The 27,928-nt window shown below is 39.1% G+C and overlaps 1 protein-coding gene across 1 annotated transcript in view; it reads left to right on the top strand.

Moving 5' to 3' along the window:
• Positions 1 to 27,928, top strand: part of LOC105482228 (clavesin 1) — a 206,633-nt gene that overhangs the window by 11,671 nt on the left and 167,034 nt on the right. Inside the window, exon 2 of the mRNA XM_011742236.3 lies at positions 24 to 629. Within this exon, the coding sequence (XP_011740538.1) occupies positions 175 to 629 (455 nt within the window). The 5' untranslated portion in view covers positions 24 to 174. The remainder of the gene's footprint in view (positions 1 to 23; positions 630 to 27,928) is intronic.

The following is a 27,928-nucleotide window of genomic DNA, read 5'->3' as shown; positions in this document are numbered from 1 at the left end:
TTTTGTGTGTATTTGTTTTGCAGTAAGCAATGGCCTCAGTTTTGCTTCTCTTTTGGATGAACACCACCACATAGGGCCTGAATGTGAAAGAAGACCCTCTATTTGTCTGTTCCGGGGCAGTCTGGTAGTAAAACACCGTTGAATGGGACACAGTTTCAGCAGACCATCAGGTGAATGGGACCAGTCTCCCTTCTTCCAAAATATCAGAAGTTAAGCACTTGGAACGGAGATTTGGCCAAGATGACCCATTTACAGGCTGGACTCAGTCCAGAGACTATAGAGAAAGCTCGCCTGGAACTGAATGAAAACCCAGATGTTTTACATCAGGATATTCAGCAAGTCAGGGACATGATCATCACCAGGCCTGACATTGGATTTTTACGTACAGATGATGCCTTCATCCTGAGATTTCTCCGAGCCAGGAAGTTTCACCAAGCGGATGCCTTTAGACTCCTGGCTCAGTATTTCCAGTACCGCCAGCTAAACCTGGACATGTTCAAAAACTTCAAGGCAGATGATCCCGGCATTAAGAGGGCTCTGATCGATGGATTCCCTGGGGTGCTGGAAAACCGAGACCATTACGGCAGGAAGATTCTTTTGCTGTTTGCAGCCAATTGGGATCAGAGTAGGTAAATGTAGATAGTGTCTTTACTTGGTTTTTCTTTGCTATAAGCATCATCACTGCATGTTTGGGGTTGTGTGGCTTTACACATAATGAACTTACATTAAAAAAAGAATATTTCACATGTTCACCCATGAAGCTTTAAGGCCACAGGTGTGCTGTTCTCAAAAGGCAATTCCAGATGAACAACAGAATTGTAACATTAGAGTTGTAAGAGACCTTAGAAGCCATTATTCTTTTCATCAAAGTGGGTCATTCACGTTAGTAAAATTGAAAGTGGACCTTCTAGAAGAACCATATATTCTGTCTTTGGTGTTCTCATCTTTAATAACAAAAACAAAAATGGCATTAGTAGATGGCTTAATATCAAGTATTTTCAATGCATAAAATAATTTCTTGGATCCTCTCCATGACTTGAATTACCTCTATTTCTCCTGAGTGCCAGACATTTCTATCCAAATCCCTGCTAGATATTTCTCCCTGAAAGACCTATAAGGGACCCCAAACTTGATATATCCCAAACTGAAAGCGTCATCTTTCTCACTCTACCTGCTATGTCGTCCACCTAGTATCTCAAGCCAGAAATCCAGGAGCCATCCTTGACTGCCCCTTGCTTTGGTCTTTACATCCAATTAATTGGCAAGTCCTATCACTTTCTTCTCATAAACCTGTGGAATCTCTTCACTTCTCTTTGCTTCCACTACTATTGCCTTAGTTTAGGTTCTCATCATTTCTTCTTTCATTACTGCAACAGCTTCTTAGCTAGTATCCCTGCCTCTAGTATCATCTCTTCTGAGTCATTCTAGGTTACACCGTAGCTGGGGTGACCCTTTCAAAATTCTGTTACATCACTTCCCTGATTAAAGTTCTTCAATGACCTGCAAAGCTATCGAAATAAAGTAAGGTTCTTATGATCCACCTTCTGCATTTCCTCCTCTGCTTCATCTTCTGCCCTTCATCACATTCTCTGGTCCAGCTGGTTGGGACTATAAGCCTTGCCTTGAACAGTTGAGGTTTTTAAATGCCTTCCACCCTTTGGACTTGACCTGTTAGACACCCAAAGGAGAGACAGCCATCCCCTATCCCAACTCCAATCATCCAACTCCAACAACACAGTTTGCCTACTGATGCATCTTTATGGTCCTTGAGAAAGGTAGTCTTCTTCCACTTGCCTCCCAAACCTGTTTTTCTCAGGCACCCTACCTCTGTTTGTATTTATATTAATGCAGTTACAATGGACGTGTAACAGCTACTGTTATCATAGCTAACATTTTGTATACTAATGACAAGTTCTGCTAAGCATTAATACATATTACCTCATTTAACCCACCTGAGAACTTTGCATGATAGATATTAGTACTATGACCCCTCTTTTACCTTTGATGACATAAGGCTTTTAGAAGTTAAGGAACTCACTCATGTTACACAACTAGTGAATACAGAGTGGGAATTGGGTAATGATAGTCTGATGTGAGAGCCAGTTGTCTTAACCCGACTTTATTGTAATTGTGTGTTTACTTTGTGCATTCTTACCCCTCTTCCCAAGACTGCAGGTTCCTTGAGGGTAGGGGATCATGTCTTTTTCATGTTTATATCTTTGGTGCATGGCACAATATCCAATGAATGTTGAATGAGAAAGAATAATGAATCAATTTCCAAAACATCACCTATGAATTGAACTTTCACAGAGATATAATCATTAACATTCTTATGTTTCATGGGGAGACATAGGTTTAACCTAAAAATATGTCAACCTCCGTAACCATTAAAAGGAATTGCTAAAGTGCCTCTTCACTGCCTCATGTCACTACTCTTTCTCTTCAAGATGATAACAGTGTAGGGCACCTTGGTGACCACTGGCTGTTTTGTGGTTGATAGTTTTGGGTGGGGTCGTCTAATCTTGGAATGGTATTTGCATATTTTAACACTATCAATCTAGAATTTGGTCAGGAGTCCACCTGGGCCTGGGCTACCTTTCCATGTTTCTACTCTGTTATTCTGTAATGATATGGCATAACATATCATATATCATATCATAAGTAACATAATTAACGATGAGTCTCTCACTACATTGCTTCACTGATGAGACAGATTTTCAGGCCTTAAGATTCATCCATCTTTATCATTCAGTCAACAAACATTCAGTGAGTATAGACTTTGTGCCAGAGCTTGTCTCAGAACACTGAGGACAGCGATGAGAACACACAATCCTTGCCAGTGAGAACACCATTGTTCAGCCAGATGCTTAGCAATGGTGCAAACATATAGGCGGCTCACTCCAACTGCAATAGAATAATTCTTTCTGAGACACGCAACTCATTGGTACAGGACATCTGTGTAAACTAGAGGCAAGAGCCGTCCTCCCCAAAATGGCATATTAACATTTTGGATTTTGAAATAAGAAAGTATTGATAAGTCTGGGGAATAATTGTATTAGTCCATTCTTGCATTGCCATAAGGAATTACCTGAGACTGGGTAATTTATTAAGGAAAGAGGTTTAATTAACTCACAGTTCTGCAGGCTGCATAGAAAACATTGCTAGGGAGACCTCAGGAAATTTATAATCATGGCAGAAGGTGAAGGGGAGGCAGGCACATCTTCACATAACGGGGCAGAAGAGAGAGAATGAGGGAAAGGTGCCACACACTTTTAAACAACCAGATCTCCTGAGAATTCTCTCACTAGACAGCACTAGGTTGATGGTGCTTAACCATTAAAAACCACCCCTATGATCCAATCACCTCCCACCAGGACCCACCTCCAACACTGCGGATTACAACTCAACACGAGATTTGGATGGGGACATGGAGCCAAACCATATCATTAATTGTGCTGACTTCATTTATGCTTAGTTGTTTTCAGTGTTCTAGAACTTCCATCTGCTAAGACAGATGAGGTAAAGAACATCAGTAAGTGGGGACATACACATAAAGAAAAGAGCCAGAGTAAAATATTTTATTTTGTGTTAGGATTTGGTCCATGTATATCCCAAAATGTGTTGTTAAGAAGAAGAAGAAACAAATCTCTTAGTAAATAATCCAAATGTTTATGATTATGATAACCTCAAACAAATTACTTCATCTCTGTGTTTCTCAATCCTCTCTTGTGTAAAGTAAGAAGTTTGAAGTATATAATTCCTGAGATACCTGCTAGCTCTAATGGTTCATGAATGTGAAGCTTATTCAGCCTGATCCTATGGATGGGAAGGGACTTAAAAATTCACTTTATGGTCTCCTAATTTGCTAGACTTTTAAAAGTAATCTCTCTTTGCACTGTCCCACTCCACATTTGTCAAACCGTGCAATATTATTTGTCCCAGACCGTTACGGTTTTGACAAAAAGGTTGTAATGACAAGGCTATTCCATTGGCAGCCAAATATTCAATGTAAACAAGCCTCAGTTTGAATTTAGATATTGTCGTGTTGTTTACTGGTTATATAACTTTTGACAAGCAACCTCCCTGAGACTCAGTTTTCTCATCTGTAGGTTGGGCATGAGAGAGATGTCTATCTAATAGTATGGTTGGGAGGAATGAATGACATAATGCACTGAAAAAACACAGCTTATTGTTTGATACACTGTAAGCACTCTAGATATTAGCTTGTAGTATTATCACTAATACTATAAAAGATTCCATGTAAAAAGTAATAGAGGACAGACGGTAAAATGAGTTGCAACCAGGGGCTGGAGTACAATATTTACAATATTTGAAAATGGGAATGGGACAATGAATGTGAACTATGGCATGCCCATCCTAAGCACCTGTTTGCTTTCTTCCCAAACATGTTTCCTTTCACACAGACCCAGCCCAGTGGGGCCAAAAAGGCCTGGAAAGGCTGACACAGCTTTGCAAGGAAATGGCTTCATTCTCACCGGGGGCCTGAGATGACTGGGAAGTCATTTGAATATCTCATGTGAAGGGTTTACTAATATTAAAATGGTTATGAATATTTATTAAGACAGTGTAAATCTCATTCATCTGAACCCAGACACATGGACAAAAGCTCAGAACAGTGAGCGATGGGAAGCACTATCCCCTGAGGGCTCGTGCCAGGCTCTGTCTGCTTGGGTTCAACATGGCAACCGAGGCATAGGCAGTGCTTGGGCTACCTGAGCATAAACTGGCCTTGCCCGGACATTGGACCTCAGCAGAGAGCTGACTTCTTCATTTTCTGAGGTTGCCAGGCTGAACTGAAACCAGATGGATTCAATCAGCGCCCACGGCTTTATTCAAAAAATGAACTTGGCCCTCCAGAGTGAGCAGAGTTTGTATCCCAGTTCCCCAGCTTCATATGTCACGGAGACCTAGGGGACACTGTTGGTCGATGAGTCCTCTGATTTTTCCTACCTAAACTCGTATCGGCATTGGCAATAATTCACCATTTGCCCCTTTAAGATCTGATGAAAAATAAATTCATTTCTTGCTTCTTTCTAAGCTGCAGACTTGCACTTGGTCATAAGCCCAGTTTGCCATGAATGCCCCAGTGCTGGAGAAGAAACTCTGAGCATAAAGGGGCACATCTGTTTTTTCTGGATTTCACTCAGTTAAAAAGAATAAAAGGTTAAAATTGGTCAAGTTATTTTACTTTCTGGAGTCTCAATTGTATCAGGTGGAAACGGTAAGATATCTGGCATATGGGGCTGTTGCAAGAATTAATCACAATTGCCCTTTTTGGTGGTGTCCAGAGGCCAAATAGAAGAGTGATTAAGTGCACATACTCTGAAACCCGATGGCCAGCTTCCAATCCCAGCTCCTCCTAACCTGCCATGGGGACTTGAGCAAGTTGCTTAAATCCTTATTACCCTCAGTTTCTCACCTGTAAAGTAGGGGTGATGAGGGTCATAGGTGAGTACTAGTTGGTGCTCAGTAAATGGGAGTTGTTTCTTAAGAAAAAAAATCAAATCAGGCAAACACCTAGGATACTGGGTCAAAAGATGTACTGTATTTTGTAATAATTTGTTATCGAGGTTATATATATATATATATAATTTAACATCTTTTCCATTTCTTAGTGTACAGTTCAGTGGCACTATATACAATTATATTCTTTGATCCCCTTCATCCTGCCTCCCTGCCCCCTTACCCTCTCTGGTAACCACCAACCTACTCTCTATCTTCATAAGATTCACGTTTTTACCTCCTGCATGGGAGTGAGAACATGAAATATTTGTCTTTCAGTGCCTGGGTTATTTCACATAACATAATGGCCTTCAGTTCCATCCATGTTGCTGCTAAGGACAGAATTCATTCTTTTTATGGCTGAATAATATTTTGTTGTATGTATATATACTTTATTTTCTCTTTTTTAACTTTTAAGTTCAGGGTACACTTGCAGGTTTGTTACACAGGTAAACTTGTGTCATGGGGTTCTTTTGTACAGATTATTTAATCACTCAGGTATTAAGCCTAGTACTCATTAGTTAGTTTTCTTGGCCCTCCCTCCTCTCACTCTCTACCCTCTTAAAGGCCCCAGTGTTTGTTGTTCCCCTTTATGTGTCCATGGGTTCTCAACATTTAGGTCTTACTTATAAGTGAGGAAATGTGGTATTTGGTTTTCTGTTCTTGTATTAATTTGCTAAGGATAATGGCTTCCAGCTCCATCCATGTCCCTGCAAAGGACATTATCTTACTCTTTTTATGGCTGCATAGTATTTCATGATGTATATCCAGTCTATCACTGATGGGCATACAGGTTGATTCCATGTCTTTGCTATTGTGACTGCTGCTGCAGTGAACATACACGTGCATGTTTCTTTAATAGAATGATTTATATTCCTTTGGGTATATATCCAGTAATAGGATTACTGGGTCAAGTGGTATTTCTGTCTTCAGGTTTTTGAGTAACTGTGACACTGTTTTCCACAATCTTTGAACTAATTTACACTTCCACCAACAGTGTATAAGCATTATCTTCTTTCCACAACTTCACCACCATCTGTTACTTTTTTACTTTAACAATAGCCACTCCGATTGTTACAAGATGGTACCTCACTGTGGTTTTGATTTGCATTTCTCTAATGATCAGTGATGTTGAGCAGTTTTACACATGATTGTTGACCACATAAATGTCTTCTTTTGAGAAGTGTCTGTTCATGTCCTTGCCCACTTTTCTATGGGATTGTTTGTTTTTTCATTGTAAATTTGTTTAAATTCCTTACAGATGATGGATATTAGACCATTGTGGGATGCGTTATATGCAAACATTTTCTCTCATTCTGTAGGTTGTCTGTTTACTCTGTTGATAGTTTCTTTTGTTGAATACCACATTTTCTTTACCCATTCATCTGATATTGGCACTCAGGTTGATTTCACATGTTGGCTATTGTTAATAGTGTTGCCATAAACATGGGAGTGTAGATATCTCTTTAATATATTGATTAATTTCTTTTGGCTATACCCAGTAGTGGAATTACTGGATCATGTGAACATTCCAGTTTGTGTTTGTTTGAGGAACCTCCATACCGTTCTCCATAGTAGCTATACTAACTTATATCCCCTCCAGCAATGTGTGAGGGTTCCCCTTTCTCCACATCTTTGTCAGCATCTACAAGATGTACCCTCTAAGTGCTGCAGCATTTGAGGCCATTACCAGGTGTCCTCCACCTAGAAAAGTATACAAAAATACAGCTGAGAACCCTTAGCTACCCATAAGAGCAGACAGTCCTCTGCAAAGACCTCTGTGATAGTTCAGTTGTGGCTGAGAAGCTCTAAGAAGTCACCTTGTTTTAGTGATCCTACCTATTATTTTATTATATTCTCAAGATATAAGAAATGAATGGGGGGTTGGTGGTGAATCCAGATAATAAAAGCCCCAGAATACACTATAATAGTATCCATTAGTGTTGTGTAGACCAGCTGGTCCCCAAGTACCTTGATGGGGGAAAAACAGTTGGAAATACATTGCAAGTCATAATATATAAAATTACACTGAAGATTCTTTTGTCAGTGTATTGCTTGTTTCTCATAATTAAAAACTCAGAAATAAGCAACCAGGTTGAAAACTAGATGAAAAATTGGTTCCTTAAAGAAGAAGAGGCACTTGAAGGATGAGTTAAGTTAGAGTAATTTACTAGAGAGGAAAGAAAGTTGATAAACATTTTGATTAGAGTCGTTGTAAGAAGGCCAAGGATCCAGGAAGCTCTTTCTCCCCAGAATACAGAGCAAGGGCCAAAAAGTTGTATTGAAGATGAAGAAGTCTGAGCCGGGACCTCAGACTCAGGGCTGTAAAGGTGAGGGATAGGGCAAAATTCAAGGGGGCACCAAGAAACTCCAGTAATTAAATAAATAATATTGTAATAAAATATTTTAAAAACTCACAATGCAAAAAAAATTCTTAATGAACAAAACATCCAATTTTTTTAAATTTACTTTGTAAAGAAAGCATGCTTACATTTGCCTTTTATTGCTAGACTTTTTAATTTTAATAGATTTAGGGGGTACAAATGCAGTTTTGTTACATGGTTATATTGTTTAGTAGTGAATTTTGGGCTTTTAGTATAACCACCCCTTGAATGGTGTACATTGCACCCAATAGGTAATTTCTCGCCTCTCCTCCCGCCCCCCACCCTCCCACATTATGTAGTCTCCAATGTCTATTATTCCACATTCTATGTCCATGTGTACATATTATTTAGCTCCCATTTATAAGAGAGAACATGTAATATTTGACTTTCTGTTTCTAAAATATCCAAATTTTAAAGAAGGCAGGGTCAGTATTATTGATTTCCTTTTGGCTTCAGGATCCAACTTGGCTCAGGACAGCACTGCTCAGACCAATTAGATTTCTCAGGGGAAGAACCTTAAGTTGGCTGCTGGTCAATTACATTACAGTACATAATACTGCACATATGTAGACTCTTCAGCTGTATAGTCTTTATGGTTCTCAAGCATTTCCATGTACGTTTTCTTATTCAATGCTCATAACCATTTGCAGTTTCAGTATCAGTAAGTTACTAATGACATATAAATAGTTTCAGGAGGAGAAGACACTTTCTAGTCAAGAAGCAATATGACTCATCAATGGAAAACTTGGCTCAGACTCAGAGCTTCCAACTCCAAGCTCATCCCAAAGGCATCTGAAGCCAATCACTCAGCCCCTGAGTGGTTAGATGTTTCAAAATACCCATGGAGCTTCTGAAAGACTGCAAGTGGGTTTCTTGGCGGAGAATGAGCATGTGCATGAGCACCATGAGTCATGGTGGAGGGGATCGGCGGTCTGGTGGTAGTGCTTCTTAGAAAGAGCACAGTCAGCAGGGGGAGCTGCTCAATCTTATCCGTAGAACCGTATTAAGCACTATGAAATGCTTAGCATCCCCTCTTCCGGGCACTGTTATAACCAGGAAGACCTCCATATTTCCAGCACCCTTAGGGGAGCTGAGGCCCACTTGGAGAGCACCCGATGGGGACTGTCTAGAAACATCTTAATATCAGCATCAGTAACTACCCGTTGTTAGGTGCTTTTGTGCCAAGTGTTTTGTATACACTATTTCTAAGCGTGCCGTAGTCCCACAAGGATCTATATTGGTACATGGGTAATACATAACAGTGATGGAATTATTCCCTAGTCTGTCTGCACATAAGGACTATGCTTTCCCACTAAGTCCTACTTATGATCTCATTTTGATCCTGCACTCAGTTTCCAAAGTCTCTTTCAATCAAAAGCTGAATCATTGGTATGTTGTTAAGTAGTAAAGTAGCTCCAGGGTCTAAATTCAAGTTTGTTTGTTTCTACATTCTTTCTTCAGCTCCCTCTCCCAGCCAAGAGGTAGAGGGTGGCTCAATGTAAACAACGAAGCCATTCCCTGTGTATTCGAATGGGACTCAGGCAGTGATGCGTGTGCATTAGAAGTTGGGTGCACCAGAAGTTGAGATGATTCTGAAGGCTCAACATCCAGGGCCTATTCAGTCCTCGATGTGAGTGGGAAGAAAGAAAGTGGAGAGGGACTTGTTGGTTCAGTTTGAAAGTGAAAGGGGTGCTGACCAATTGGCAAGTCTTGTTATGCTTTAATGGAATGAATCCGAGTCTCCTTCATTCCTTCATGCACTCTGTAATACATATACTGAATGGTTACAGTCATCTGGCCTTGTGTGTTTCCTAAAGGTTCCAAGGTTGCATTCCTGATCTGAACTCATGGTCTCAGAATGACATCTCACAGCAGTTCTCCCACCTCCAAACTCCTCAGGCATTAAATGATGGAAAAATGAATGTTACTAGGATATTTGACCTTCTTTCCTTCACAATTGTGAACACTGTCACATTTACTTTCTAATGTAGAAAACCACCCCAAATCTGTCTGTTCTTAGGGGACAGGTGCTTTTCCACTTGCCCTTGTTTCTGGGAAGGTGTTCAGCTGTTTCTTGTCCCCTCATGCCTTGCAGTAATTTATTTGATGGATACGCTGAAGATAGCAGCTTCCTCAAATGTCACCAGTCACTGCTGACCTGTGGCAGCCTCTAAAGGGCTAACATTGCAAAAGCTCCCACAGTTCCATGGTGTGATTTGGCAGTGGGAGATGAGCATTAAGCATGTTCCTTCTTCTGATTAAAACCCCGAGGCCGTAGGTGGGATATAACTCTTCAAACTATAAATAAGCCCACTGATTGAGGTTTGCCTTTGGCTTTTGCAAGAGCATTAAAGAGTTTTTTACAAGTAGCAGGAGGTCTGTGCCTCCTTCAGTTTGATTGTCCTCAGTTACAGGAACTTGTAGCATGAAAGGGGAAGATTTCTAATGTATCCATGGTGAATATTGGTGAGGAAAGAAGGAAGGAGGAAAGCCAGGGAGATGTTAGGCTTCTTACCAGGGCTGTGAGGTAACTCTGCCCCCAAAGCCCAAAGCCTATTAAGAGAAACCCAAGAAAAGGTTTAACTGTCTTCCCTTTCCACCAAAACATTTCCTGAATCTTTCTGGTGATAATCAATTTTTCTTTTGAGTTTGGGAATAAGTAAAAATAAACTGAAGAGAAGGGCAGTTATTACAACCACAAAAGCAAACAATATTGAGTGGTTACTAATCTGTAATGCTCTTACGTAAGCACTACTAATAGCCATATTATGCAGATGATGAAATTGGAACTTCAGAGAGGTTAGGTGATCTGTCCAAGGTCGCACAGCTGGTAAGTGGCTAAACCTGGCAAGATGTCAGACCTAACTTCTCATTTAAAGCACTGTGCTGCACAGCTTATCACTGGAACTCATTTACCAAATTTGGGGGCTGCAAAATCAGATATTAACGACAGAACTCCGTGAGCTATTAGTAAGCAAGCCTTCACCTGTCACTTGAAGTCTCAAAATACTTTCAAAGGACCTCATAGCCCAAAAGACAAATCCTGTTGCCACATACTCCAATCTCACAGAAACGTAGCCAACCAAATGTTCAAAATCCGTACCCAATGTCTGCCTTCATTATTTGACAATAGTAACAGTGATGACAAAAACAACTTTGATTTTTCTTTTAATTCCAGCCCAGCAAAGGACACTGAATATTGCTTGAAATGTTTCACAAAAATTGGTCATAATCTGAGCCTGATTTAAGATAGCGATTGAAGGCATCATTTCTGCCTTGCATTGAAATGAGTGTTCATATAGAGACTTTCTGTTGGCAAACAGAATCCCAGCTCAGCTGCTACCAGTGCTGTGACCTTGGCAAGATTCATACTCCTTTTACCCTTGTTTTTCTCCTTCGTTGGGTAATAATACGTATTTTGTATAACTGTGAGGATGAAATGAGGTACTAGAGAAGAAGGGGTCAGACAGGCAGATAGCCATTTCCTTTCTTCCATAAGTGAGCTGGTTTTCCTATTTTGACCTAATCCAGAGCCTAAAACGCTCAAGATATGATTTCTCATTTAGTGTAAAGAGCTGATAAACAGAATATGTCACCGTTGTGTGCTTCTAAAAAGCTGTTGATTGATGAGGGATGAAGTTAGGAGAGTTTATACTGTGCCTTGATTCTGGCTTCCTCGACCCACTGCCTCTGTATATGGTGTGCCATGTGTGTCAGCCAAATAGTTCTTTGAATATTTCTTTTATTCTCCATTCTTCCCCTAACAATCTCCTTGTCAGATATACCCCACCACCTGCTCTCTAATTCCACTTCATCCATGGCTCAGTTGCTTTCTACCCACCATCAACGTCCCCTTACAATTGCACTCAGAACCTTAAAAACTTGCCTGTTAGAAGTAATCTTTCCCACAGATTGGATGGGAGAGCAGTGGGGTCTCACCTTAGAGATAACACAGCAGTATATACTCCTGTGCGCCCGGGTGGCTGCCCATCAGGAAGATGTCAGCTGTTACAGGGCTCCGACAATGTCACTACAAAGGCAGGGTGGGCTTTCAGGGAGGGGGCTGTACTGACCTGGAGAACAAGGTTTTATTGATAGCATATCTTTCTAGGCCAGCTGCCCCTCTGAAATTCTCACTTATAAACTCAGAAGTTAAAAAGACATAACATTCATTAGCTTGTAGATAAAAAAATCTCCTCTGATGGCTAGAAATCCAAGGGCCTAAGAATAACTTCCTCCTTCTCAGAGCAAGTCCCAGTGAAGGCAGCCAATGCTAAGCTCGCTCAATTAGTTGATTTGAAATTGTGCTGTCATCTGGGAGCATGACCTGTGTTGGCTTTTCCAAAGGTCGGTGGCAGTAAAAGAGGGCATATAGAAAGGGCATTTTAAAAACACAATGTTGCCTGTATGCTACATTCACTGTTGGATTTTCTAATAAGCATAGTTGGCTTCCTGAATGAATGCATTGCAAGTTATGAGGCCTTTTTCTGCACTGAAGCTCTTCTGGGCTATTCATTGCTTTCCCCAGTTCTCAATAAGCCAGGAAAGCAAGTTTTGTCCCCTTCATAAGGAAGATACTGTAAAGCCAAGGAGGAAAGCTCCTGGCACAAGGCCAAACTCCAACCCCCAATTCCTGTGTCCAGAGCCTCACCTCTATAACCACCTGCCAGCTCCCCTGCCCTTTCGATATGGTTCCCAGATAATCACTCGGAACAGTGATATACGGAACCTTAAACAGCCACTGGGAATGATTAAGTGCCTGTGCTTTGCTTCAGTTGTAAATCAAGCTCCAAAGCCATTTATTGTGAGTGTTCTATAAAGCAGTAGAAGTTATTGCCACTGTGCTGCAAAATATAATGTCAGACAAGAAAATAAAGATAGGGTAAATTTTGCTGTGAAGGTTTTAAAGTGATGTGTTGTTTTTTCTTTGCACATTCTTTCTGTTTCTCACCATTTTTCTCTTCTCTTTGCTTCTATTTCTTCCCTATCTCCAATACTCCCTGATAAGTATCTCCAGATCTAATTTCAAATATAGCATTCCCATAAATAACGGCAGTGCCTTTCTGGATTATAAAGTGTTAATGTTAATAATACTCCCAGGCATTGAGCACCTCCCTGAGCACGTGGTTTCATTTAATCCTCACAACAATTTATGAAGGAGATGTTGTTATTCTCATTTTCAATAGAGGGTATTTAATCTCGACAAAATCGCAAAGCTTGTTAGTGCTTTGATCTCTCTCTCCTTCTTCATGCTGCCTAATTATGTTTGGGGCCTGCTGTTGGGGATTGTGCCACCTAATCTCTGATGACTCACAATTTGTTGCAAAGTTCTTACTAGAGAATCTTTATGGCTTCCTAATGAAGTTGGTTCAGTCTCTTTGCCATACATTTTGGCACATAAAACCTTAATCATTCAGCATTACTTTCCTTATGCAAAGGACATCTTCCACTTGAGTCAAATGATTCTCCCCACTCTCCCCTCCTGCTCCTCCTGCATCATAGCTCTTCACACCTTTGCATATACAGTTCCTCCCATTCAGTCTTCATTCCTATAACATGGTGAATATGGCCCTACATGAGAAGAGGCCTCAAACCCAGCGGGGAAGCTGGGACCTCAGAGGAATCATCCTGCAGGGTTTCTCTAGCTTTAAGGAGAAGTAAGAGTGAGCAGGTGAAGGGAAGGGAGTGTGAGGGAGGCTATTTGAGACAAAAGGGCACACCATGTAAGGGTCTTGGAAGAAAGGGCTTGCCGAGCTGGGGAAACCTCAGTTGGTTCCAGTGAGCACAGAAAATAAAGGCCCACACAGTGACAGTTGAGGCTGAGGAGGTGGGCTGAGGCTGGGAATGGAGGAATTTGGGCTTTATCCTAAGGACAAATCAAGTTCTACTCATCTTTCCAAGCTCATATTCACACAAAGGGTTGGAGTAGATATGAGTACGCCAGGCATTTAGGAAAGAACACAGGAGGGATCAATGCTACCTCAGCCATGGCAAGGGATGCTCCTCTTTACCTTACACTTTCTCGTGCTTCCTGGAAGCTCCTGGAGACAGGGAACTGTGTCTTTTCTCCTTGGTATCCATGAGTACAGTGCAGGGGGTAGTGGTGTCCTGTTGGCTGCCTGACATGTGCAGAGAAATCTGAAGCAATGAAAAGCCCAAACCAGGGAGACTCTTTCTAGACTCTTCCCAACAACAGCATTCCTGTTGAGTTGACTGGAGTTATGTGCAACTGAACTTGAGAATGAGGGAGGAAGAGATTAGAATGCTCCTGCCTAGCCCTTGCCTATTGATCCACAGCATGGCCTAATGAAGAGAGAGCATGCCGTTGAGGCAATAGTGGGAGCGAGGGCACCACCTGGGAGTCATGGGCTCTGCAGGGGCTCTGTCCACTATGTGACTTGAGCTCCGGGTGCCAACTTCCTCTTCTGATAGTAAGGATGTGCAAGCAGATGACTCATCATTTTCTCTCAATTCGTGAATTTTATATTCTTTGTGGGTCATTGTGCACAAGATGGAGTTAAGAAAGGTTTCGATGTTACAGAAATCTCCACTGTTCAAGATGCTGCTTTGCATGGAGAGTTTGGGGAAGGGAAGCTTTGTGAATGGTTTTTTGTACTCAGTGTCCCCCTTTCCCTGACAGGTTCGTGTAGATTCTGGTGAATCTCATGAGTTTCTGAGGAGTTAGTCCATCCTATAATTTTATAGCATGCATCTTGATTAGTATATCACACCACCATGGGGAGAGTATTTCAGTTTGATATTTAATCTCTAAAGTTTTCTGAAATAATACTGTAATGCCTCATTTACTTTATATCTTTGTAAGAGACGAGGGCATTCCAGAGAAATTAAATTTCCAAGTAGTTGAGGTCTACATTTTAAAGGCCAGTTTTAAAATTTTATTTTGTTTAGGGCTGGTTCAAAACACATAAGCATACAAAAGAACTTAAGAACTTGAAAAAGCAAAAATAAAATAAAATAAAAACGAGGAAGCTAATCTTGGAATGTGTTCTGTACTCTCTTCTCTTGTTAAATTAATACTTTCTTCATGATGCATGGTGACTACAGTGAATTTAAATGATTATACCCTGGGCTGTGAACCAACCATCCTGATGAAGATTCTTAGAGAGTTATGAAGAGCTCCGTTCCCAGCTACAAGACCCATACTGCCATGTTTTATAAGTCTTTCTAATATCTTTTTGCTGTTGTTGTTACTTCTTTCTCCTTTTAGCTGTCAATTCAAATTGCTGTTAATGAGCCTGCTTTCAAAACTCCTCTCCTTCTAATTTTCTGTAGCTTAGGAAGCCAGAAAACTGAGTTTGTTGAATTATGTGTTATAGATGAGAACCTATGGGGAATCCCAAGAAATAAAGTAAATGATCTGTAGCAGTGCATGAATTTTATAACATCTCATCGGTATGCTTGGAAATGTAGTTCTGCCCAGTGGACCAGCAGGCAAGCATGAAGTATCTTCCTCTGCAGCATCTGTTTGGAGCTATACAAAATGGAAAACCTAGGCAGTTTTTCTTTCAAGGTTTCTCCAACCTTGGATTCCTGTACTATGTCCACCTCTGATTTTTGTATTTTTCTTCTCTCTAACACTCACCCCAGCCTAACAGAAAGCGACTTGCATCTTCATTTGAACTTGAACTAAAACCCAGTTTTACCAAAGTGGTGTCTGCCCTTTGAATTTTCATTTTTAGACTTTTTGAGCTATTAAAGATAAGGCTTTGTCTTTGAGCAAGGATGTATTGGGGAAGGGGAGAGAGAAAGTGGCATATCTTTCTGTTTATCTTTTAGTACCTTCCTTGTCTTCCTTCCATACTTACTCTAAGGTAGTGAAAATCCAAATATCATTGCTACCGGCCTCATTCCCTTTGGTGCCCTCATCTGAGCTACCACCTGCTTGTTTTCAGGGTGGTCATTGTGATATGTATGACTATGATCCCGCTACCATGGCCACAATTTTCATATTTATAGATTTACATTTATACTGCTTTGGTCCCTCCAGTACCAGATACTCACAGATAGGGACAGGGGCAGGGGCATTGACAAGGGCCACCAGCTCTACAACATCATAATGGGAGAGGGAAACATGGGCCATAATTTCTTCCCTCACTTCTGCAGTGGTCTATGTGGTTGAAGCTATCGAGTAAGTGGAGCCCCTTAACTTGGTTTATTCTTTATATATATATATGTATATACACACACACATACTTTATATATATAAATATATATATTTACTTTAAGTTCTGGGATACATGTGCAGAACATGCAGATTTGTTACATAGGTATGTATGTGCCATGGTGGTTTGCTGCACCCATCAACCCATCATCTACATTAGGTATTTCTCCTAATGCTATCCCTCCCCTAGCCCCCAACCCCCCAACAGGCCCTGGTGTGTGACGTTCCCCTCCCTGTGTCTGTGTGTTCTCATTGTTCAACTCCCACTTATGGGTGAGAACATGTGGTGTTTGGTTTTCTCTTCCTGTGTTAGTTTGCTGAGAATGATGGTTTCCAGCTTCATTCATGTCCCTCCAAAGAACATGAACTCATCCTTTTTTATGGCTGCATAGTATTCCATGGTGTATATGTGCCACATTTGCTTTATCCAGTCTATCCATTTGACCCAGCAATCCCATTACTGGGCATATACCCAAAGGATTATAAATCATTCTACTATAAAGACACAAGCACACGTATGTTTATTGCAGCACTTTTCACAATAGTAAAGACTTGGAACCAACCCAAACGCCTGGTTTATTCTTAACTCAAGGATACTGATCTTTGGCTACTGTGAATACATGAATGTCTTGAAATGTAGACATGTGCATTTGGTGGAGGAGAAGGTGCTCAGCTTCTATCAGATTCTTAAGAGTGTCACAACCCAAAGAAGTTTAAGAATCACCATATTATACTCTCCTTCTACTTGTTAACTCAGGAGTATAATTCTGTGGTGTACTGGGGAGGCAAATATCCTATTGGGATAGTATTACAGAATGACCATCAAATGAATTGATTGCTCTATCCTAACTATGAAGTGTTGCATGATTGTAAGACTAAGCATTCTCATAGAAGAAAATAATGAAAATAAAGAAAGTATAAGGACATTAAAAATTATCTCATCACTTAGATAGAACCATAGTTTACACTGAGAATTAATATATATTTTGCTCTCTCTCACACACATACATACAATTGAACATCCACTATGTATAGCTTTCTGAGTCTAGACGGGACAGCACTGTGACGAGAGCTCAGGTGCTGTGGCTAGATTGTCTGAGTGTGAGTCAGGGCTCCATCACTTTCCCATTGCCTGAGCCTATGCTAGTTTATTTAAACATTCTGTGCTTCAATTTTCTCACCTATACAATAAGGATAATAGTATCTACCTTTAAGGGTTGTATTGAGAAATAAAGGAGCTAATACAAGTAAACGTCCATAAAAATGTCTGGCCCATCATTAGCACTCAATAAAGGTCAACTATTTTTATTATTCTGCTTTTTTCACTTAAAATTACATTGTGGACACTTTATTAGGTTACTAAACATTGTCATAGTTCACTTGTGTGCTACTATAGCAAAATACCTGGGGATGGGTAATTTATAAACAACAGAAGTTGATTACTCAGAGTTCTGGAGCCTGGGAAGTCTAAGATCAAGGGACTGACAAGTTCCGTTGTCTGGTGAGGGTGGTTGTCTGCTTCCAAGATGGCGCCTTGTTGCTGCTTCTTCTGGAGGGCAGGAATGCTGTGTCCTCACATGGTGGAAAGCAGATAGGCAAGTGAGTCAAATGCTGGGGGAAGCCTCTTTTATAATGACCTTACTCCTGTTCCTGAGGGGAGGAGTCCTCATGATAGTTTAAAATTCAATCCTAGACATTAGGCTATTTCCAATTTTTCACCAGTATAAATATTGGTACATCTTTACATATGAATATTCTCCCACGTCTTCAATTTTTATCCCTTAGGATTTATTCCAAGAAGTGGAATTAATGAGCAATAAAAATGTTTAGGGCTCTTGGCCCATGTGGTTTTCCAGAAATGTTGTTCCATCTCTATTTCCACCAGCAGTCTACGAGAGCACCATTTCTCTTTGCCTCACAATACAATGCATTATTATCCATACCCTATTGAGCACCACTGTTGGTCTGAACAAGTTTTATTTTTTTCTTCACTTCTCCACTTTCCTTCTGGTTTAGAAGTTACCTATTTCTATATTTTACACCTTATTTCCAAAATTTTAATGTAGATGCTTTGCAGTATATTTTGCTTAAAATGTCCAAAATCCGTCACTATTTCTATTCTCATCCAGAATAAAAATGCTTCAGCTTGACTCTGAGCTCTCTTATCTTTAAAATCACTGCCTGCTGTCTATAGTTTTAGTTGTATCATGTACTCAACACCATGGTTACTATTATTGTTTGTTATTACTTGCCGTCAAAGCCTGTGCAAATTTATCAAGTTGTTTTACCAATTTCTTTGCTCACTGTGAAGCCTTGCACCTGAGTTCCGTTTGTGGGTTCATTTCCCTTCTTACTGAAGTAAGGGACTGTAGATAGTAAACTCTCTTAACAACCTGTGTTTGCTTGAAAATATTATTTTTCTTAAATTATGTCAGTGTGTATTTAGTTGTAAATTAAAATTATTTTCCCTGAACCCTCTGAAGATGTTAATTAATTGCATTGTTGTTGCTTTAAAAAGCGTGTTGTCAGTCTAACTGCTGTTTCTTTGTAGTAATCTGGTTTCTCTCTCTGGTGACTTTAAATTTTTCACTTTGCGGTGTTCCGTAGTGGAGTTAAGATGTTTTTAATACCATAGTTTTTTAATTCTGCCTGGCACTTAATATGTTTTTGTTTCACTCATTTTATTTATTCTTTCGAAGAATACTTATTGAACACACACTGCATGCCAGATGGTTCCCAGATACCAGAAATACAGAGCTGAACAAGGAAGAAGTTCTGTTTTCAAGGACCTTAAGTACTCATGGAAGAGTTTATAGTCTTATGCTCAGATTTTCAATCTCAGGACTCATGCATTTCTGTAGTTCTAGAAAATTCTGTTTTATCTCTTTATTGCCTCACTTTTATTATTTTTATTATCTTCATATGAAATTCCCATTTGTCTTTTTCCGGAAATTCTCATTCTATTTTCAAGACTGTTAACTTTTCTTTCATGTTTTCTAAGTTTTTGTCTTTCTGTACAGCATTTGGGAAAACCTCTTCATCTCCTCTTCATTCTGTCCCAGTTCTGCACTCCAGTTCCCTAATTTTCTTTTAAGCCACATCTGGTCCTTTTTGTTCGTTTGTTTGTTTTAAGAGATGATGGGGGTCTTGTTATGTTGCTTAGGCTGGACTTGAAGCCCTGGGCTCTAAAGATCCTTCTGATTTGGCCTCCTAAAGAGCTGGAATTACAGGCATGAGTACCTGTACCTGACCTAAGTCTCATCTGTTTTTAATTCAATGTCTATAGTTTTTATTCTTATAATTTCTATTTGAATATTTTAAATCTATTTTTCATGTTTTATTTGTACCTAAAATATTCGATTTTTTATCTTTGAATATCTTAAACATACGTATTTTAAATTTTCTTCCAGATTATTCAATTAGCTATAGTCCTGGATGTAATTTCTCTATCTCTTTTGGTCGTTGACTCTACTATGGCATTGAATTTTGTCATGCTGGTTGTGGTTTTTGTTATGAGCCCATTGTGGTGGGAATGATCTACAGAGTCTCTAAGTGAGTCCTCTGCTGTTAGAGCAGCCCTATAACCTTTCTGTGGCCTCACTAATTTTGTACCCATTTTTATACTGCTTCTTCTTGCAAGGATTTCTATACCAGATATTGGGCATTGAACCAATTAGGGGAGGTTAAGGATTAATTTTTGGTTTTGGCTCATTATTCCCCACATGGACCTAGATGAAAGCCCCATTCTGTGTCATGCCCAAAGACAGGAAGGCAATGTTCTCTTCACTCCTGTTACAACTAGGATTCCTCACTTCCAGCTCCTCATTTTATGTGCGGAGACCAGTTTTAGTTTCAGCTCCAAGGCCTTGACTTCCATCTCATCACTATGGAAGTGTTAAAGCCCTAACCCCTGAGAGGTAGATCTAGTTAATTTGCTCCACGATGCTTCAAGATCCTCATTCCTCTGATGAGTCCTGCTTATTTATGACTCCTGGAGATTTCTTAGTTTTGACTCCAGTTATAAATTAACCCGTTTAAATATATATTTATTCTACATTTCTGTTTGGTTGGGGAAAGATTAATGCTTTATTGCATTAGCTTATCCTGCCACCTTAAGCAGGATTTCTAATATATGAAAATGAATGTATTTTTGCATATTTACCTTGTATTTATTCACCTTATATCTCTCATTTTCTTGAGTCTCAAACATACAATCACATCGTCTGAAATGTTGATAAATTTGTTCTCTATCTTAATCAAAAAGTTATGCCTTTAATTATTTTTGTATATGGTCTGTCATAAGCTGATAACAGTGTGTCAAATTCTTTTAATGTAATTGCGTTTTTATCAATCTCTCTGTAGGTTTGCTTCCTTAAGTACTATATTATTCTTTATGTATTCAGCATTTATTATAGTTTCTATCCATATAAAATTATACCATTTATCCTTATAATGATTATGACTTATCAGATATTAAAATTCTGTCTCTACATAGAGCTCTTTTTTTAGAGTTATCTGCTCTGCCTTTGATCACTTTAATTGTTTTAAGCTTTTCTGTATTTTGTTTTATACACATTTCTTATAAGTTATAATTGTTGTGGATGATGTTACTGTTTAAAGATTTTTTCTTTTTGCTATTTATGTGCTTTTTTGTTTGTTCATTTTTGCTGTATACATTTTATTTTTATTTGCTATTTTTCTGGCAATATTCTAAAAGATAAGTTTTTTTTAAAAAATAAAAGATAAGCTTTGTGCTTTCAGTGGCAATACTGGTTGACTTAGATTTTTCAAAGACAATCCTAGATCTGTACTAAATTAACTCTTACAGTAAATAAAAAATTAGTAGTTTTAAAACCATTTGTCTTTGTTCATTTGGGCTTCTATTACAAAATACCATAAACTAGCATCTAAACAACAGAAATGTATTTCACAGTTCTGGAGGCTGGGAAGTCCAAGATCAAGGTACTGACAGATTCAGTGTCAGGTGAGGGCCTGTTTCCTCGTTCATAGATGGTACCTTCTAACTGTGTCCTCATATGCTAGTAGGAGAAAACAAGCTCTCTAGGGCCTCTTTTATAAGGGCACTGATCGCCCTAGAGCCCTCATGAGCTAATCCCTTTCCAAAGGCTCCATCTCCTAATTCCATCACCTTGGGGGTTAGAATTTCAACTTTTGAATTTGGGGGCTGGGGAACACAAACCTCAGACCATAGCCCCATCTCTTGTAGAAGATAAGAAGTGTGAGACTGTTTCCCTTTATACTAGTTTTTCCTTTACTTACTCTGTGTTATTGATGCCATCATTTGTTTTCTATTAACTTAAAAATAAAGCGATCATTTCATTCACTTAAAAAAACCTATTGTAATCAATTTTATAACCATCTAAAGCATGCTTAAAACAAACATTTAAACTCATCTCTGCATGTGATTCATTTTTCTGCTCGATGTCTGTTTTTCCACCAAGATTTTCCCATTCTGGAAATGTTTTGATGTGTTTTTCATTGTTCCGGTGCAGATTTTTCAGTGACTTATTGAGGAAGCTTGCCTTGGCAGGAGAATTCTGCGTGCTTCAGTAGCTGAGGACCTGCCTGTGTTGTTTTCCCACGTGAAGGGTGAGCTGATGGGGCATAGGCTCTCAGGCTTTATCCATAGAAGTTCTGTGGTGGTTTGCTACCTTGCCTCCCAGCACTTTCACTTGCTGAGGAGGCTGAGAACAACCTGATTTTGATGTGGATTTTTTTTTTTTTTTTCTGGGTGACCTGATTTTTTTTTCTTCTGAATGCCTGTAAGATTCTCTCCTATTCTTCTTCTTCCTCTTTTTCTTTTCAGATCCTGAAAAATTCCCACTGCATATGCGTGGGAATGGTTGTTATTCTGACATTTTGTTTTCTTGGAACATAATGCAAACTCTACATTCTCTACCTAAAGCATTTCTTTGTTTCAGGCAACATTTCCCATATTGCTTCGGTTGATGACTCTCTTATTACTGTTGTTCAGCGGTAGTGCTATACAGATCCATGCAGTTCCTCCTACCAGGGTGACCCTCTTCACATCAGCTTCGTAAAGTTCCAGAAATGCCATATCCTCTGGGATTATTTCAGAAGTGACAAATGAGAAAATTTCATTTTGTTTTCAAGTATTTTCTCTTATTTCTTATAAGAAATCTACTTTAGAGGGAGAAATATCTTCAATCCTCTCTCCTTCAAGTTTTTGCTCTGCTGTCATATTCTCAATGAGACTTACCTTGACCACTCAAGTTAGCATTGAAATCCCTCTTCCTACTCGTACTCCAGATTCCCTGATTCTATTTTTTCTTTTCCATATATCTATCAGTTTCTAAAACATTATATATTTAGTTGTTTGTTTAACCTATTTATTATGGTCATACTTTTTTCACCTGTACCCTAGCTCCACTAGAAAATAAATTCCCAGAATAGAGTTCTTTGTATGTTCTGTTCCCTGATATATCCAAGTACCCTAAACATCCCCTGGCACATAGTAGGTGCTCATTAAATATGTATTGGATGAATGATTAGATTATTCAGTATGAGTAAATATACAAGGATTTATTTTCTGTTTGCCCATATTTACAGAAATAGATGTGTTCTTCTCTAGTATTCATTACAGGCATGTAGAATGGAAATATGGTAGATCTCTTTGGAGACTGAAGTGGATCCTTGGCAAGTTCCTTCAAGTCCTGATAGATATAAGAAAGGGAAAGTGAACATTGGCTATAAATTGGTGTCATCCTTCCAAAGATTCTGAGCCTCACATGAGGGATGAAAGACGGAATAATGAGTAACTGGAATGTCATCTCTCTCCTGCACAACTGCATCTGTGTGTTTGCTTTGGGTGCCTAGAGTTTGCTTAAGTAGTAAACCTTAGGGATTTCCAGTGCCATCGGTGGTGTCAAAATTCTAGCAGCTCACCCAAAGAGCGTTTTACTCACTTTCTCTTATTAAGTAATGAAGATAGAGAAGTTTACTGTTAACTGAAATGGGAAGATAGGGCAGCTCTTACTTTCTGGAAACAGGAATGGACTATTGATAGGTTAGAATGATTCTTCGCATCTTCCTCAGCCTCCTCTTGCTGTTTTTGGAAGTAGTACTTTTCTCATCTCAATTAATCAATTAATTAATAAATTACTCCAAGAAAACTGAAGATTTCTGCTTGTTCTTCCTTTAACTAAAACACTTTTCAAGATTCAGTTAAAAATTATCTTCAATATAGATATTCACCAGTCTTTCCAAACAAAATTGAGTCTCCCTTACTTTTTACCTCCCAAATTTTACTGCTATGTCTCTTGTGATACTCAGCGCAATCATCCTTAAATGTATCCTTAAGAAAGTGTGTGTGTTTTCTCTCTCCTAATACTTTATAGGCACCTAAGGAACAAATTGTCTCAGCTATGCATTGCTAAATATTATTTCTTACCTTTCCTATTTCTTATGATTCTGTGTGTTGACTAGGTGGCTTTTTTTGGAAGCCCACTCGTGTGATGCATTTATTTGTGAGCAGGGAGAGTGTCATTTAAGTACTGAGCTCAGCTGGAATAGGTGGGATGGCCAGGTTTCTTTCAGTGCAGGTTTCTTTAGGGTTGGATTCTCAGGACAGTTCTTCAAGAGGACAAAAGCAGAAGTTTTGAGGCCTCTTGAGGTCACAGGTCCTGTAGTGTTAATCCTGCTCCATCGTGTTGACCAAAGCACATCACAAGACCTGTCCAAATACAAGGGTTAAGAAAGTCCATTCCACCTCTTGAGGGAGGAATTGCAAAGTAACATTGAAAAGGAACATATAGGTTGAAAGAAATTGCTGGGTCTTTTACAGTTTCAAGATCTATCCTGTGCCCCAGTAATTCACACTTCTCTCATATGCAAAATATAGTCACATTCCACCAAAACTCTCACCTCAGTTTTCAGTGTCAAGATCAAAGGCCATGTTTTGCCTCAGATCCAGAAGTGGACAAGGCTTCTCTGGTGCAGTGTCTTGAGAGTAGTAACTTTTTTTTTTCAACTTTTATGTTAAGTGCAGGGTTACAAGTGCAGATTTGTTACACAGGTAAGCTTGTGTCATGGGGGTTTGTTGTACAGATTATTTCATCACCCATGCATTAAGCCTCATACCCGTTAGTTATTTTTCCTGGCCCTCTCCCTCCTTCTGCGCTCCACTCTCCAACAGGCCCTAGTGTGTGTTGTTCCCTCTGTGTATCTATGTGTTCTCATAATTTAGCTCCCACTTATAAGTCAGAACATGCAGTATTTGGTTTTTTGTCCTTGTGTTAGTTTGCTAAGGATAATGACCTCCAGCTCTATGTGTGTCCCTGCAAAGCACATGATCTCATTCTTTTTTTTTATGGCTGCATAGTATTCCACAGTGTAAATGTACCACATTTTCTTTCATCCAGTCTATCATTCATTGGCATTTAGGTTGATTCTATTTCTTTGCTATTCTGAATAGTGCTTCAATGAACATATATGTGCATGTTTCTTTATAGTATAATGATTTATATTACTTTGGGTATTCATGTGGTTTGGCTCTGTGTCCCCACCCAAATCTTTTCTTGAATTGTGCTGCCATAATTCCCATATTTTGTGGGAGGGACCTGGTGGGAGACAATTTGAATCATGGGGGCAGTTTCCCCTATACTTTTCTCATAGTAGTGAATAAGTCTTATGAGATTGGATGGTTTTATCAGGGGTTTCTGCTTTTGCATCCTTCTCATTTTCTCTTGCTGCCACACTGTAAGAAGTGCCTTTCACCTCCCACCGTGGTTCTGAGGCCTCCCCAGACATGTGGAACTGTAAGTCCAATTAAACCTCTTTTTCTTCCCAGTCTTTGTTATGTCTTTATTAGCAGCATGAAAATGAACTAATACAGTAAATTGGTACCAGGAGCTGGGTGTTGCTAAAAAGATACCAAAAAATGTGAAAGTGACTTTGGAACTGAGTAACACACAGAGGTTGGAACGGTTTGGCGGGCTCAGAAGAATACAGGAAAATGTGAGAAAGTTTGGAACCTCCTAGAGATTTGTTGAATGGCTTTGACAAAAATGTTGATAGTGATATGAAGAATAAGTTCCAGGCTGAGGTGGTCTCAGATGGAGATGAGGAACAGGTATTGCTGGGTTGAATGGTATTTCTGCCTCTAGGTCTTTGAGAAATTGCCACCCTGTCTTCCACAATGGCTGAATTAATTTACACTCCCACCAACAGTGTATAAGCAGAGAACAGTAATTCTTGATCTAGAGATCTGTAGACTAAAATGTCAAGGCATCTGCCCATACACCCAGCATACCATGGCATGGATAATTGCAATAGGCCTTTCTGCTGAAAATAAGGAAGAACAGGAAGCACATAGCAGCTCCTAGCTCTCAACAATTTTGAAGTCCAGCTGGGCCATATTGCCTACTTTAGGGACAGAAAATGTTCTTTGATAGGAGCTTATTTCTGCATTTTTGAAGTGGTTTCCTGGTTTATTATTCTCCTTGGCAATTTGCTCTGCCCTCTGGGCTCCTGGTTCTCCCCTCTGAGACATCTTTTCTTTTCCTTAAGAAATAACCTTTGTACACACACACACACACACACACACACACACACACACAGAGTAACTATGTGAGGATATGAATGTGTTAGGTAACTTGATTGTGGTAATCATTTCACAATGTATACATATATAAAATTATCATCTATATACCTTTGATATGTACAACTTTATTTGTCAATTATACCTCAATAAGCTTTAAGAGAAATAACCTATGTTTCCAGCTGAGTAGTGTTCTATAGAACATTGAAGGTCCAGAGGGCTCTTTGCTTTTTGGACTAGCAGTCTGTTTTGGTCTAAGCTATTAGTGTTTTTGTCGTTGTGACTCTCTTAAAAACATTGTGAATTTCCTGAGTCTTCTCATTGTTCATGCCGTGCACCATAAACCACATCTATTCTTGTTTTGAGATAGACTTCTCTGTATTTTAGGTGGATAGCTGCTGTGTGACAACACCTTGAGTTTCTCAGATGTTCTTTTATCTAGCTGATAGCATCTACTGGGCACCATCTAAAACCTTTCTGAAGTTTTAACAAAGTCCAGAAACCATAGCTGTGATTTGATGTTTGTGTTAAGACCCTCTTGTACATCGATAATTGTTTGCTAGCAGGAGAAACTGAGTATATGAAAGAGTTTTATTTTCCAACCCAACAAATCCTGGCCTTATATCCCTCCTCTAAAGTATATTAAAAAACTGAAGAATTTCTTCTTTATAGTTCATCTGTCCCTGACATAATTTATCATACCTAGAAAAATGTGCCAAATAATGTTTTCCACTTTCTGCTAGATCCACAAGTTTATTAGGTGCACTGTCCATGCTCTACATTATCTCAGAAAACACTCTTGCAAATGTACCACCATTTCATAACACGAGCTGCCTTTCCCCAGTCTTAGAGATTTCCCCAGCCCATAGAGATCTCCTTACTGCTTTTCCAGCTTTTACTAATAGTCTTTTCACTGCCTTTCAGCCTTCACCTGCAACACAGAACTAAAACCAATGTCATATGTTTTAAGTCTTTGTTACAACAAAGGTATCAATTTGGGTCTGTTGTATACTTTTGAATAGCAAGCTATATCAAAGCTTAGTGGCTTAAAATAACAGTGATTTATTATTTCTCATGATTATGTAACTTGAGTGCCTGGTTCTTTCCTGATTTTGGGTGGGTTCACTCATTCAACTGCATTCAGGTGTAGGGTCAGCTGTTAGTTGAGCTTAGGTGCAAGAGATGGAGAGCTTCAGGTAGTCTTTGATCTTGGACTTCTATACAGTATAGTGGCCACAGAGTTCCAAGAGAGAAAGGGCAAAAGTTGTGAGGTCTCTTGAAGTGGACTCTGGAACTCACAGATTCCTTGTACCACATTCTATTTGTCAAAGAAAGCTACACAACCAGCTTGGTTTGAAGAGGTGCAAGAAGCTTCTACCTCTGGGTAGGAGGTGCAGCATAATCGCAGTACAGAGGAAGATGTCACCTGAGATGGGAGGAATTTGTGACCATTAAACAATGTACCACAAACCAAATCTTCTTAGTTTTTGTATACTTTATGTCATGAAGCAGATCATCTGACATAAATAAGTACTATAATCTATATTTATTGAAGTGAAGGAGAACAAAAGAAGAATTGAGGTCAATAATTCCAAATCTGATGTTCTATATGAAATAGACTTAACATTCAGATACTTTCAAAGACATTTTCTTCTGATGATTTAGGAGGATTTCATTCCACATTATAAATGTAGCCAGAAAAATGCTTATTTTATCTTTTAATTCTCGAAGACCCTAAAAATATGGTTCAGTTCAGTTAAAGTACTTTCAATTTGACAACTCTCATGATACAATATTCAGGCTATCGTTAAGAGTGAGCTAAAGTAGATCTCTTTATGCTGGAAGCAAAGAAAATTCACACATATGAATATATCCGGCCATATATGTCTGCGTACATGAAACCATTAAGAAATGTAGACAGCATGAGATAATTCAAAGTGAATCCTTTAAGAATAGGGCAAATGTTCTCACTTTAGTGAAAAAAAGTGTTGTTTACATATATATTGCTGTACATTTTATCTTGAAGTAATCTAAATGATTTTAAATTCTAGTAATTTAAAGTGTCTTTGGTGTTGAGCATAAACACCTATAGATATTGACATATTAGTGTTCGGATCGTCATGATAATGCTCTATTGTTTACAATCCAGAATCTCATTTTATATTTCTACTTATTATGGATAAAATAGTGAACAAGAAATTTCAAATTACTTTTAGTACTGTTATTTGAATATAAATATTTTCTCTTCTAAATAGGTGC

The sequence above is a fragment of the Macaca nemestrina genome, chromosome 8 (genome assembly GCF_043159975.1).
Source record: "Macaca nemestrina isolate mMacNem1 chromosome 8, mMacNem.hap1, whole genome shotgun sequence".
Classification (NCBI taxonomy): domain Eukaryota; kingdom Metazoa; phylum Chordata; class Mammalia; order Primates; family Cercopithecidae; genus Macaca; species Macaca nemestrina.
Note: the sequence above shows the minus strand (reverse complement) of the source record. Positions and strands in the feature narration are given on the sequence as shown.